Source organism: Puma concolor, chromosome C1 (assembly GCF_028749965.1).
Source record: "Puma concolor isolate L17-30 chromosome C1, mPumCon1.1.hap2, whole genome shotgun sequence".
NCBI lineage: Eukaryota > Metazoa > Chordata > Mammalia > Carnivora > Felidae > Puma > Puma concolor.
Window position 1 is genome coordinate 58,015,964 of NC_141674.1, and position 15,643 is coordinate 58,031,606.

General features: G+C 35.2%; 1 protein-coding gene across 9 annotated transcripts in view; it reads left to right on the forward strand.

Moving 5' to 3' along the window:
- LRRC7 (leucine rich repeat containing 7) overlaps window positions 1–15,643 on the forward strand; it is a 571,671-nt gene that overhangs the window by 274,340 nt on the left and 281,688 nt on the right. For all 9 annotated transcript variants that reach the window (XR_015254784.1, XM_086717266.1, XM_086717264.1 and 6 more), the window contains 2 exons: window positions 1,028–1,106; window positions 11,871–11,960. Coding sequence is in view for 8 of the 9 variants with exons in the window: in XM_086717266.1 (XP_086573392.1) it covers window positions 1,028–1,106; window positions 11,871–11,960 (169 nt within the window). In the remaining variant the exon portion in view is untranslated. The remainder of the gene's footprint in view (window positions 1–1,027; window positions 1,107–11,870; window positions 11,961–15,643) is intronic.

The window sequence follows — 15,643 nt, forward strand, 5'->3', positions numbered from 1 at the left end:
AAAAGTTCAACAAAATCCTGCCACAAAATGTTCCTTATCCTCTTGTCGAACATGAAATACTGATCAGGTCTAGTACTTTATAGGAATATTACCCCCTTAATAATTTCAAAAATTTAGAGCTGGTAGTAATGTAGACATATAGGAATAGCTTCATATTGCTGCCCTCTCTTCTATCTCTTGTATAACCTACTATATTTGATTCATTTGTATCAACTGAAATATCCTCCACATCTTTTATTTCTTTGACCCTCACATTTATGGATTAGGTTTGTGGCTTACTGAGTTTCAGTTTTGTAGAAAGACCTGTTTTTCTGTTACATAGCCCACAGCACAACTTTGACAGCAGATGAGCAGTTCTCTAAGAGTGATAGGGTGATGAGCCAGGCTGGCTGCCTCAGAGACTGGAGAGAGGACCCGATGAAGAGTTGTTCACCTTTTCACCCTTTCAGGCAGATGTAGAACTACATTCTGTGCAGCCAACAAGAAGAATTGCATAAAATTTATTAGAGACTCACATTAGTTTGGGAATATCTATTGGTTTTGTGATATATCCCTATGTATCTTTCACATGTTCAATTTTCCAATCTTATAAAAGAAGCCAAGGTTTTCTTTTCTGTTTTCTTATATCTGCTGATATCCCCTTACTACAGTAGTAGCACTTAATAATCAAATACCTAGTTATTTTTATTGCTTTAAATTAGTAAAAACCCAAGATCTATCTTATGCTGAGCATACAATTGTCTTCAATTTATAACCAATTTCCAAGTATTATTGTGCTAAAATATTATTTAACATTTAAATTTTATTTTTTAAATGTATGTATATATTATAGGACACTAACATATTATTACATTGTTATACTTATTTAAATGATTATCCTAATGGTATATATGTACTATATCTGTACTATATATTAACTCATAATTTTAGTTAATTATTCTTAATATTAGAACTATAGTTTGAAGAATTTTTGCTGGGACATTTTCATGTTCATTTTTATTTATTTATTTATTTGTTTACATTTTAGGTGTACAAGAATTTCCAGAAAACATTAAATGTTGTAAGTGTTTAACAATTATTGAAGCCAGTGTCAATCCCATTTCTAAGTGAGTATGAATGATTACATTTTATTTATATTAATGTTTCCATTGGATAATAATGTACCCATATAAAGGAAATTCACATAACAAATGAGTTTTAAATCATGCATTTAAAATTCAATTTAACAGAATGATGGGGGAAAATAATGAAATCAGAATAGTTTAACAAAAGATGATTAAAAGCTTTGCTGAATAATGATGAAGGCCTAATTGGCACAAGATGGCATTACTATGAAGCAGACTATGTCATCATTTTCCTGTGCCTTTCAGGCAACATTCCATGAAAGAGCACTGAAACTAAGGAAACAGTTATTAGTTATGATCATGATGGAAAATTCACACTAAGGATGTGATGAAAGTTCACAAGAGTGCAAGAGGTTAATAAATTGATAGGTGCATGAAAATAGTTGATCATGTAGTTCAGACTGGAAAATGAATTAAGTATGACCAGATAAGGAGAGTATTTGTGTACCAGGAAGAGCAAAAAGACAATTCTATGAGGATAACAAAATGGAAAACTTGGATGGTAAAGATGCTGTGATCAGAAATGGGATATTTGTGGGAATGCCTGGGTGGTTCAGTCAGTTAAGCATCAGACTCCTGATTTCAGCTCAGGTCATGATCTGTTAAGTTCATGGCATAGAGCCCCATGTTGAGCTCTGTGCTGACATTGCAGAGACTGCTTGGGATTCTCTCTCTCTCAACCTCTCTCTTGTCCCTTCCCCACTCGCACTCTCTGTCTCTCTCAAAATAAATAAATAAACATAAGAGAAAAAGAAAATCATCTAAAAAAAAAGAAATGGGTATTTGTGGCTTATGATCTGTTAGTAGAGAAATGCCATGGGAAGATGAGAGCCAGCATGTGTCAATGTTGGCAAATTAATGTTATGTCATAGGGATACAGTGTACTGTGCAATCAAATAGGTCAAGAAACCATGGAATGAATGGATTGGATAAATCATGAATCTGAATGTTAAAGTCACTTAACAATTGAAGTAGAAATAAAACCTGGAATGACAGTAGTAGCAATATTTGGGAGAGATTAAAACAATTCAATGGTATGGGACACAGATAAGTAGTCTCAGAGTAAGACTGACATTATAATTATACAAAAACTGATAACAGAATTTGAAAAAAAAATCCTGAGTCTTCTGTCTGTATGGAGTTGGGGAGACTAGGAAAAACTGAAGCCCACTAGAAAAGCATTTAATGAGTGGAGTGTTTTTTAGAAGACCAAAGGGAGTGTGAAGGGAGATTTTTTTATCAATACAGTTAAGAAGAGGTAGTAATGAGGATGCTTTCTTTATGGATCATGAAAAGAGTCTGTAGATAAGACTAGGAACAGAATATAAAAGAAGGAGATAGAAGTTTAGATGGAGATCTTTACAGTGAATGGTTTGTAAAATAATTCAAGGCCTTTAGTAGAAAGTATGGAACATCAAGAAGTAAGATATGTTTGAAAAATAACAACTTTTCTACCTTAAAAAGAGTATGGAAGTAAAAAAACAACTGTGAAAAGTGTTTTCCAAAACTTTTAAACCAGAATGCAATTTTCTCAACAAAGAATAGGCATTAGTAACTTTTCACACCAAGACTGCAAACAAGTCCTTGACTTGAGTTATAATCGAGGGCAGATGATGAATTGTTTTGACTTCTATTTCTTTAATTCTAATAGCTCATCTTATTTAGGAATCATGATAATGTCTTTGGGAGTAGAAATCCGATGATAATTTATATCTTTAAGAAGCTTAAAAACTGTGGCTTGACTATGTCTCTGAATTCCTTCCATATGTTTAACTTTTCAAAAGATGAATGAGTATGTCCTACTTCATCAAAAAATGCCAACACTAAAAGCATTAAGTAATTTGGGAATTAATAAAAAATTACTCAATACAAAAATCAATTTAAGTAGTATACTAATTGTAAAGGATTTTTAAGATATATTTTACATACAGCATGTATAGCTCAGTGAATTTATTGTACAGTTCCCAGCCATGTTGACCTTCTCCATAAGCAGTCCACAACATAGCAGCTTGCTTCTTTAAGGCCAGCAGCTGAGTAGTTAATTTTCTAGCAAGACAGTATTTTAATATAGTTATGAGAGTGACATCTCATCATATATGCCATATTCCATTGATTAGAAGCAGGTCACAATTCTTATCACACTCTAAGGAAGATCATACAAAAGCATGAACATCAGGAAGTGAGGGTCATGGAGGCTACCTTGGAATCTATCCACCACATCTTTGATATCTGGTTTGCTGAGACTTTTTATTATCAATGGATATCGAATTTTGTCAAAGCTCTTTTTTTTTCAAACATGTTGACATGATGATGTGTTTTTTCTTCTTCAGTCTAATGATATAGTGAATTACATTGAATGTTTTTTGAATGATGATCCAAATTTGCATCCCAGGAGTAAACCTTAATTGATTAGGAAGTATTACTTTTTTATAAATTAATGGCTCTGAATTGCTAATATTTTGTAGAGGATTTTCCCATCTATATTCATGAAGCATATTAGTCTGAAATTTTTTTCTTGTAATTTCTTTGCCTGGCTTTGGTAACAGGGTAAAAACTGGCCTCATAAAAATAGTTTGGAATCATTCTCTACTATTTTCTATAAGAGTTTGTACAGAATTAGAATTATTTCCTCCTCATATATTGGTAGAATTTGCCAGTACAGCCATCTGAGCCTGGACTTCTCTTAATGGGAAGTTTTTTAATTACAAATTTAAATACCATAATAACTATTGAAATTACCTGGTTTTTTTTTTTTTTTTTGAGTGATCTTTGATAGTTTGTGATTTTCAGGAATTGTACATTCATATAAGTTTTCAAGTTTATTGGAATCTTAATTTTTATAATGTTCTTTTAACAGCCCTTAAATATCTACAGGTTCTCTAGTGGTGCTCTCTCTTCCATTCTTGTAATCCATAAATTGTGTCTTCTTCCTTTTTTTTTTTGCTTGATCAGTTTGACCAGCGATTTGTCAATTTTGTTGCTCTTTTCAAAACACCATATTTGGGTTTCATTGGTTTTTCTCTCTTGCTTTTCTGTTCATTTTCTTTGACTCGAGATTTCTATGAAGCAGTAAGTCATAAAGACCCTGGAATATAAAAGTTACAGTTTTCAGTATTATTATCTTAGTTTTAGTTTTAGTTTTAGATGTGAACTTTATAGTATAGTCTGAATGCCTTAACCAAGTCATTGGTGAAAATTACCATGAAAAAATTGAAAACAAAAACTACTTAATGAGAAAAGCATGGACCAACATTTATTGAGAGTCTATCATGTCTCATACTTTTAGATACATTATTTCATTTTCATCTTTTCAGTAACCTTATGAAATAGGTAAGCATTATCTGTATACCCTTTTACAGATAGAAACACATTAAGATAGTATTTAGATGCTTGGGATTCTTTTGCTGTATTTCACCAATTCTGAAGAAACATTTGATTTTGGTTTAAATTAAAAGCTACATTTTGAAAATTTTGACACATTTTAATGCATAACAATAAGGACATTGCTAATAAATTATGGTACATCTACTGGATGGATACAAAGATTATATATAGGGTAACCATATGTCTCTCTTTGCTCAAATCATCCTAGTTTATACCACTTGATGTGACATGATTAATAACAGCTCATTTTTAATTCTCAAAAATGTCCTAGTTTGAAAGATAGATTATGTAGTGATTCTGATTATATAGCAAAATTGAAAGATAATTACAAAGTAAAGGGAGAAATCATGATCCTATTTTTCAGTGATTTTAAAACATTTAATTGGAAAATAGATTAGAAATACCTAAAATGGGGCCACCTGGGTGGCTCAGTCAGTTAAGCGTCTGACTTTGGCTTGGGCCATGATCTCGCGGTTTGTGAGTTTGAGTCCTGCGTTGGGCTCTTTGCTGATAGCTCAGAGCCTGAAGTCTGCTTCTGATTCTCCCTCTCTCCCCCTCTTCCATCTCAAAAACAAGTAAACACTAAAAAATAATAAAAAATTTAAAAAATAAATACCTAAAATAGTAATTATGGCTGTTAAGTGGATTTATGTGCAATTTTTTCTTTTCCCTTTATATTCCAAATTATACTGTAAAATAGTTATATTAATTTTATAATTTTACAATGTATAAAATAAAATATTTAGATGTAAAGTATCTTGAGAAAACCGCCAGAGGATTAGCAGAACGGAGTCGCCGGAGCCAAGCGCAGACGAGAGGCCCACGGAAGAGGGTAGGAAGGGCGGCGAGGCGGTGCGCTCTCCACGGACTGGCGGGAGGGAGCCGGGGCGGAGGGGCGGCTCGCCAGCCAAGCAGAGCCCCCGAGTCTGGCTTGCAAAAAGCGGAGGGGCCTGACGGACTGTGTTCCGACAGCAAGCGCGACTTAGCGTCTGGGAGGTCATAAGTTAACAGCTCTGCTCAGAAAGCGGGAAGGCTGGAGGACAAAGGGAAGGAGAGCTGCTGAGCCCCCTGACGACAGAGCTCAGTTTGGTGGGGAACAAAGGCGCTCGCCAGCGCCATCTCCCCCGCCCATCCCCCAGCCAAAATCCCAAAGAGAACCAGTTCCTGCCAGGGAACTTGCTCGCTCCGCTCAAACACCCAACTCTGCGCTTCTGTGGAGCCAAACCTCCGGCAGCGGATCTGACTCCCTCCTGCTGCCACAGGGCCCCTCCTGAAGTGGATCACCTAAGGAGAAGCAAGCTAAGCCTGCCCCTCCTGCCCCTGTGCACCTTGCCTACCCACCCCAGCTAAGACGCCAGATCCCCAGCATCACAAGCCTGGCAGTGTGCAAGTAGCCCAGACAGGCCACCCCACCCCACAGTGAATCCCGCCCCTAGGACAGGGGAAGAGAAGGCACACACCAGTCTGACTGTGGCCCCAGCGGTGGGCTGGGGGCAGACATCAGGTCTGACTGCGGCTCCGCCCACCAACTCCAGTTATACACCACAGCACAGGGGAAGTGCCCTGCAGGTCCTCACCAAGCCAGGGACTATCCAAAATGACCAAGCGGAAGAATTCCCCTCAGAAGAATCTCCAGGAAATAACAACAGCTAATGAGCTGATCAAAAAGGATTTAAATAATATAACAGAAAGTGAATTTAGAATAATAGTCATAAAATTAATCGCTGGGCTTGAAAACAGTATACAGGACAGCAGAGAATCTCTTGCTACAGAGATCAAGGGACTAAGGAACAGTCACGAGGAGCTGAAAAACGCTTTAAACGAAATGCATAACAAAATGGAAACCACCACGGCTCGGATTGAAGAGGCAGAGGAGAGAATAGGTGAACTAGAAGATAAAGTTATGGAAAAAGAGGAAGCTGAGAAAAAGAGAGATAAAAAAATCCAGGAGTATGAGGGGAAAATTAGAGAACTAAGTGATACACTAAAAAGAAATAATATACGCATAATTGGTATCCCAGAAGAGGAAGAGAGAGGGAAAGGTGCTGAAGGGGTACTTGAAGAAATTATAGCTGAGAACTTCCCTGAAGTGGGGAAGGAAAAAGGCATTGAAGTCCAAGAGGCACAGAGAACTCCCTTCAGACGTAACTTGAATCGATCTTCTGCACGACATATCATAGTGAAACTGGCAAAATACAAGGATAAAGAGAAAATTCTGAAAGCAGCAAGGGGTAAACGTGCCCTCACATATAAAGGGAGACCTATAAGACTCGTGACTGATCTCTCTTTAGATGTAAAGTATCTTTTCAGTTAGAGAAGATTTTACATTGACTTCTTAATCACAGTTTATAAAACCTGTAATGTAATTTGATTGAACTATTCTATCAGGGGTCAAATAGGTTTTCATTTAACTTCTAAAGTAAATGTAATTAGAAAAAAGTATTGGAAGAAGGAGGTTGGTGGCCAATCTTAATTTGCCTATTCTAACAATAAAGATAGCATTAATAAAAGTATTTAAATTAGTACTGTAGTTAATATTGAAAGATCAGAATAAAAGTAATACCAAGGACAAGTAATATAATTGATCTCATTTAGTGAGTTCTTACTAGGGGGCAGATTATCATTTAATCACTAGAGCAACTCTGGAAGTGGATAGTAGCATCATCATTTTACAAATAAGGAAATTGAATCTTACAAAGATTTACAAGGTCACAGAGGTAACAACTAAAAGAACTGTGATTCAAACCTAGGTCTTTTGACATCAATGCCCATGTGCTCAACCACTAAATTATATGGGTGTTTGCTGTATTAAACTTTCTTTTTTGTAGTTTGAATATGTCACTTTTAATTTAAGTGATTAATAAAACGAATGTGCTTCTTTACTAAAGAATTATTTGCCAATATATATAAAACATTTCTTTGTTTTTTAATTTTTTATTAAAATTTTTTTGAACATTTATTCATTTTTTTACGTTAATTTATTTTTGAGACAGAGAGAGACAGAGCATGAACGGGGGAGGGTCAGAGAGAGAGGGAGACACAGAATCCGAAACAGGCTCCAGGCTCTGAACTATCAGCACAGAGCCTGATACGGGGCTCAAACTCACGGACTGCGAGATCATGACCTGAGCCGAAGTTGGAGGCCCAACTGACTGAGCCACCCAGGCGCCCCTAACAATTATTCATTTTTGAGAGACAGAGTGTGAGTGAGAGAGGGGCAGAGAGAGAGGGAGACACAGAATCTGAAGCAGGCTGCAGGCTCTGAGCTGTCAGCACAGAGCCCTACGTGGGACTTAAACTCACAGAGCGTGAGATCATGACTTGAGCTGAAGTCACATGCTTAACTGACTGAGCCACCCAGGTGCCCCAGACATTCTTCTTTGAATTCATTGTATCAGTCAAATGTGGAAAATCATCAGTTACTTTTAGATAGTAAAAGCATTTCATTATTGTGAGCTCCCTGAGTGTAAAATGTTAGATTTAATTGAAGCACTTGGATAAAAGTTCTATCAGTTTGGATTAAGGATAAAGACAATCCATGATTGTCATCTTTATCATTGTACATTCCTCTGTAAATGGTAATATTGATAACTGAGTCCATTGTCTCTATTAGAAGCTACAAAATTGTACTATAAAATTAAAAATCAATAGAATTAAATGTCTTCTTTAGCATAGCTACTGACTTTATATATTTTCCAAATAATAGGTTTTCAAACTGAAATACTAGATTTACTCAGGAAAATTTTAAAATTCATTGTCCCCAATGAATTTATCCCAGGAATAGAAAGTGCCCAACACGTGTGCAAAGCAATTAGTACAAGCATTTATTATAAGCAGTTTGGTATAAAGCAATTGGTATGAATTTTGCTAAATCTATGAGTGTAATTCTTCCAAGAAAGTGAAGAAGAAGACATTAATTTTGAATCTAAGCACAGAGTAACTACTGAATAAATTCTTGTTGAAGTGAATTGAAATAAAAATACACATAGTATTGAACAAGACATACTGTATAAATATACACTTGAACTCTACATTCTTTAAAAAATAAAGGTTCAATATAAAATGGCACCACATGTTTGTTTATAACCAGCCTGAAAATGAGCTATCTTACTTTGTATTCTGTTTTTTGATGTAACTTATTTTTAGCAGTCCAATCTTACAATTCGAATCTGCACAATGTGGTCAATTCTTAAATCCTTAAAGAAGTGTTCTATATAGGAAACCAAATTTTCCTGCAGCATAAAAAAAAAAAAAAAAAAAAAACAAAAAAAAACAAAAAAAAAAACCTTTGCCAGAGAAGCAGCAATAAAGAAATACATTTTTGATCAAAGAATAGTATAATGTAATACCATTTAGGGCACATACATATGCAGAATAGTACTCTAAGGGAAGCTGGATGGTTCAAACTGTCCCTATAACTAGAAATTTAGCATTTTAAAGCCTTTTTATGTGTTAGTAACTAGAATGTTAAAGTAAATTATTAGATCAAAGGTTTTAACATTCTTGTCACTTTACATGTATTAATCTTCATTTTTAAAAATTCATAAATGATACCTTCTTTCCAATAAGTATAGGAGCCATAAGGACATTAAAGTAAGATAGTAATTAAATGTGTATTGAAATCTATTGAACATCTGTACCATTATCATAAAAACTACCATACTATCAGGATATGAGCTAATGTATTACAACAAGAGATAACTTAGAGAAAAACAGTGATCTCCCTGAGATACCTTTTAATCCTATAGGATAGGGCTCAAACCTTTGAGTTAAGCATTTAGTACCTTCTAAATCCTGTCCCCTACTGACATTCTCAAATCTTCACTCCTAATATCTTGTACATAAAGTATTTTCTCTAGAACTCATCTTCCCTTTGCCACTCCTCTAAGGTGAATTCTCACTTCTATTTATAAAACCCTTACCCTTCCTCTGCCTTCTTTGTCTTTCTTTCCTATTTTCATGAATCCTACCTCTCTTTAAGGGAAAATTTATGGAAACAAACTCTATGTAGTCATATAAAAACAGTCCAACTTCAAAATACAAACTGGCAGGCACTTGGATGGCTCAGTTGTTAATAAGCATCTGACTTCAACTCAGCAGCTCAAGACCCACTTTAGGTGAGCATGAGCCCCACTTCAGGTGAGTTTCAGGCCCACTTTGAATGAACATGAGCGCCACTTTGGGTAAAACTTGAGCCCCACTTTGGTAAGCCCCCTTCTCTCTCTCTCTCTCTCTCTCTCTCTCTTTCCCCATCTCTCAGTCTGTCTCTCTGTCCCTTACTCACTTGCACCCTCTCTCTCTCAAAAAACAAAAACAAAAACAAAACTGGAGCAAGATATTTACAGTAAAAACAATCAATATAAAAATAGTCCTCTAACTGTGTAAATAATTCCTACAAAGTAATGTAAAAATATTAATTGTGTTTAGTTTGGACTCCCCAGAAACAGGTGTTTAGAAAAGAATTCACACAGTATATTTAGGAACTCGTCTCAAGAAATACTTGTTGAGGGTATGTTATTAAACTATTTACTAGTATGGACAACTGTACCTTAATCTCTCTGGGGGGGGCTCTGGGAAACAGCATAAAATATATCACAGAGTTGTGAAACATAATGGGTGAAGGAGCTGAGTCTTACTAGTCATTAGTTGAGGGCTGTTCCTGTGGCACATTAATCCCTTATGATGAGGAATATAACTTATGTAATCACCAGGACATATGTTAAAAAAATATTTACATAAACAATATTTATAATATAATAACTAGAAACATCCTTAATGTTCATTAAAAAGGGAATAATAAATAAATTGTGGGGTAGGCATACAGTGGAATAGTATATGATGGTGATCAGTCATTATTGACATCAAAATGGGTGAATTTCATACTAATGCTGACTTTTAAAAGTTTCAGGAAAATATTCCTGAAACTGATTTGATTCCTGATTGGATTTATATAATGTTTAAAAACATGCAAAAACCACACTTTTTTTTAGGGTTTAAGAAGGTATAGTAAAACTAGAAAGCAGATTGATAAGAATCATTCAGGAATTTGAGGGGCGAATAGGAGGATGAGGTAGTTGGGGATGGGCACTCAGGGGTTTCTTAAAGGCACAGGTTCTATTTATTAAATGATGTTGTGGATGCATACGTACTGTTCTGGATACATAACTTTTCATAACAAAAGATTGGCCAGAGGAAGAGAAACCATGGAATGAAACCCAGAGTATCCCAGAAAGAGGAGGAAGGGAAATAGGAAAAGGGTGTACTAGAAGCCAAGAAAGAGAGAACAATCAATGACAACTGTTGCTAGGCAGTGCTAGATACAAAATGAAATGAAGTTAATGGACTTGAGACTTAGAGGTCATTGGAGGCTTTGGCAAGTGCAGTTGCAGAAATAGAGTTGGGGTAGATGCCAGAAAACCATGGCTTGTGGAGTAATAACAAGCAGTGAGTATAGGCAGGTCTTTAAATAATTTTGTCAGTAAATGCAAGGAGGGAGATAGGCTGTAATTTGAGGGGAAGGCAAATGTGAACACTATTGAGAAGTATTTTATTAAAGAGCATAGTCTTATCTAGACCATTGATGAAGTCATTAAAGATCTTTAAATAGAAATTTAATCATAGGAAAAAATTAAATCATCTGCTAAGAAAAAGTCTCCAGGAAAATCCTTGAATTAAGTCTTTCTGGTGAAAAATATTTAAATATTGCAAATGATTATTTCATCCAAATGGTAAATTTTCACAAAGGATATATCTTCAACCTTTTTAATGCTTCTTAAAGCTTTTAGGATTCTGTATATTTATAGTTTCAATCTTCTTGGTCATTTTTGTTAAGAATTAATTGCACAAATTTAAGTTACAATTCACATACATTATCAGTTAGGGGGACAGAATGCTTCTTCTGTCCTTTTGGCCAAGTTTGGTCACCATCGCGATAAGGTAGACACACGTTAATGATTTAGTGAAAGAGTAAGGAGATACCCTTGCCTGATTATAAATGTGAATATTCTGTTAAGAAAGAACATTAAATTTAAAATTGCAAAACATGGCATACAACTTGAAATTTCTATAAAAAATATCTCACTGGTGTGCATGAGGTTAGGGCAACAGGAAGAGACAATATAATGGTGACATAAATCTCAGCATAGGAGGGCAGCGTAGAGGTGGGTGAATGCCATTTATTTTAATAACAAGCAAAATTTTCAAGCTGTAACAACATGCTCAATAAATTCTTCCATTACTATGATACCAAAGAAGAGTTGAAAAATGTATTACGCATCTATTTTCTCTCCTTAGAGATATATATTTTTGTTCTGTTTCTATGGCAACATCCATGCAGTGACTAAACCTTTAACTCCTTTCTAGACTCCCTGATGGCTTCACGCAGCTTCTAAATCTGACCCAGCTCTACCTGAATGACGCCTTTCTTGAATTTCTTCCAGCCAATTTTGGAAGGTAAGAATAAGAAATTTAAATTATGAAATTTTATTTCACCATAGGTAAGTGAGTATGTTACCAGCACCGGTAGGTGAGGCTTCAAAAGTGACAATTGTGATTAAACATAGTACTCATTATTATTCATTAAGTGAGACAAAGTTAGTTATGAAATATTTTGTACAAAATTAAGTAAAATTAAGTTTCTACATATCATTAAAAATCAAATAAATTCTGGGGAAATTAAAGAGTTAAATATAAAAAAATACAATGAGAGCTTATCTGGCAAAAAACACACATGAATATTTATGGCTCTTGGACTGAGAAATACATCTACAGTTTAGAAACAAAGGAAAAAATAATAAATGGATAGATAGGTTTGACTACATAAATACATTTAAAATAAAATAATATCAGAAAGTATTTTAAAATTAAGGTAAAACAGTAAACTGAGAAAACATTGTGCTATATATGGAAAGCAAATTATATCATTAACATATAAAGAATTTTACAAATGCGTATGAAGACAAAGAGCTCATTAGGGGGAAAAAATGGGTAATTGACAGAATGAGCCATTTATAATTAAATGTACAAATTGCCAGTGAACACATGGAGTGTTTATCCTCACAAACAATAAAAATAATACAAATTAAAATGAGAATAAAGAGCTTTGTATTCTGTCATATAAACACTGTTTATAGAGTTTAAGGAAAAAGATCAGTTCACATACCGCTGATAGAATTGCAGAATGTTGTGACCTTCATGCAGACCAATGTGTTTTATTTATTTTTTATTTTTATTTATGTATTTATTAATTTATTTTTTAATATATGAAATTTATTGTCAAATTTGTTTCCATACAACACCCAGTGCTCATCCCAAAAGATGCCCTCTTCAATGCCCATCACCTACCCTCCCCTCCTTCCCACCCCCCATCAACCCTCAGTTTGTTCTCAGTTTTTAAGAGTCTCTTATGCTTTGGCTGTCTCCCACTCTAACCTCTTTTTTTTTTTCCTTCCCCTCCCCCATGGGTTTCTGTTAAGTTTCTCAGGATCCACATAAGAGTGAAAACATATGATATCTGTCTTTCTCTGTATGGCTTATTTCACTTAGCATCACACTCTCCAGTTCCATCCACGTTGCTACAAAGGGCCATATTTCATTCTTTCTCATTGACATGTAGTACTCCATTGTGTATATAAACCATTCATCAGTTTATCCATTCATCAGTTGATGGACATTTAGGCTTTTTCCACAATTTGTCTATTGTTGAGAGTGCTGCTATAAACATTGGGGTACAAGTGCCCCTATGGATCAGTACTCCTGTATCCCTTGGGTAAATTCCTAGCAGTGCTACTGCTGGGTCATAGGGTAGGTCTGTTTTTAATTTTTTGAGGAACCTCCACACTGTTTTCCAGAGTGGCTGCACCAGTGTGCATTCCCACCAACAGTGCAAGAGGGTTCCCGTTTCTCCGCATCCTCTCCAGCATCTATAGTCTCCTGATTTGTTCATTTTGGCCACTCTGACTGGCATGAGGTGATATCTGAGTGTGGTTTTGATTTGTATTTCCCTAATGAGGAGCAACGTTGAGCATCTTTTCATGTGCCTGTTGGCCATCCAGATGTCTTCTTTAGAGAAGTGTCTATTCATGTTTTCTGCCCATTTCTTCACTGGATTATTTGTTTCTTGGGTGTGGAGTTTGGTGAGCTCTTTATAGATTTTGGATACTAGCCCTTTGTCCAATATGTCATTTGCAAATATCTTTTCCCATTCTGTTGGTTGCCTTTTTGTTTTGCTGATTGTTTCCTTTGCGGTGTAGAAGCTTTTTATCTTCATGAGGTCCCAGTAATTCATTTTTGCTTTTAATTCCCTTGCCTTTGGGGATGTGTCAAGTAAGAAATTGCTACGGCTGAGGTCAGAGAGGTCTTTTCCTGCTTTCTTCTCTAGGGTTTTGATGGTCTCCTGTCTCACATTCAGGTCCTTTATCCATTTTGAGTTTATTTTTGTGAATGGTGTAAGAAAATGGTCTAGTTTCAACCTTCTGCATGTTGCTGTCCAGTTCTCCCAGCACCATTTGTTAAAGAGACTGTCTTTTTTCCATTGGATATTCTTTCCTGCTTTGTCAAAGATTAGTTGGCCATACTTTTGTGGGTCTAGTTCTGGGGTTTCTATTCTATTCCATTGGTCTATGTGTCTGTTTTTGTGCCAATACCATGCTGTCTTGATGATGACAGCTTTGTAGTAGAGGCTAAAGTCTGGGATTGTGATGCCTCCTGCTTTGGTGGTCTTCTTCAAAATTACTTTGGCTATTCGGGGCCTTTTGTGGTTCCATATGAATTTTAGGATTGCTTGTTCTAGTTTCGAGAAGAATGCTGGTGCAATTTTGATTGGGATTGCATTGAATGTGTAGATAGCTTTGGGTAGTATTGACATTTTGACAATATTTATTCATCCAACCCATGAGCACAGAATGTTTTTCCATTTCTTTATATCTTCTTCAATTTCCTTCATAAGCTTTCTATAGTTTTCAGCATACAGATCTTTTACATCTTTGGTTAGATTTATTCCTAGGTATTTTATGCTTCTTGGTGCAATTGTGAATGGGATCAGTTTCTTTATTTGTCTTCTGTTGCTTCATTATTAGTGTATAAGAATGCAACTGATTTCTATACATTGATTTTGTATCCTGCAACTTTGCTGAATTCATGTATCAGTTCTAGCAGACTTTTGGTGGAGTCTATCAGATTTTCCATATATAATATCATGTCATCTGCAAAAAGTGAAAGCTTGACTTCATCTTTGCCAATTTTGATGCCTTTGATTTCCTTTTGTTGTCTGATTGCTGATGCTAGCACTTCCAACACTATGTTAAACAACAGCGGTGAGAGTGGGCATCCCTGTCGTGTTCCTGATCTCAGGGGGAAAGCTCTCAGTTTTTCCCCATTGAGGATGATGTTAGCTGTGGGCTTTTCATAAATGGCTTTTATGATCTTTAAGTATGTTCCTTCTATCCCGACTTTCTCGAGGGTTTTTATTAAGAAAGAATGATGAATTTCAGACCAGTGTGTTTGAAAAGATTTGAAAATATTTGCTACTACTACCTTTGTAATTTATTTCTAGAAATGTATGACATCCACATCAGATACCACACTGAGAGTTATGGGCAAGGATATTTGTCATTATTTACAATATGAAAGAAGTGAAGGCACACATCTGTCTAGGAGATTAATTGAATATATTATGACACATCTGTATGACAATACTATGTCAATTGATAATCTGGTTTAGGGAAATAGTTCTTTTAACTCCTATGATAAGTTATATTTAGGAGTATATTATAATAAAATATATAAACTATATTTAACCAATTTCAATATAAATTATGAGTGAGCTAAAAGACTGGTTCCTTGGAAGTGCAATTATGGATAATTTTAATTTTCATATTTTTCAATGTTTTCCAAGTGTTCAACAATGAACTATTTTTTATATATAAAAGACATATCTTAAAACTTAAGATATTTTTCATTTATTATCAACTGCATTTTTCTAAGTGATCACTTTTGAAATTATTCAAATAATAAATTGAGTATAACTCAACACCTATCTGTTGGTGTTAAGAACTCAGTAGAGAGGCACTTGGGTGGCTCAGTCAGTTAAGCCTCTGACTCTTGATTTCAGCTCAGGTCATGATCTCACAATTAGT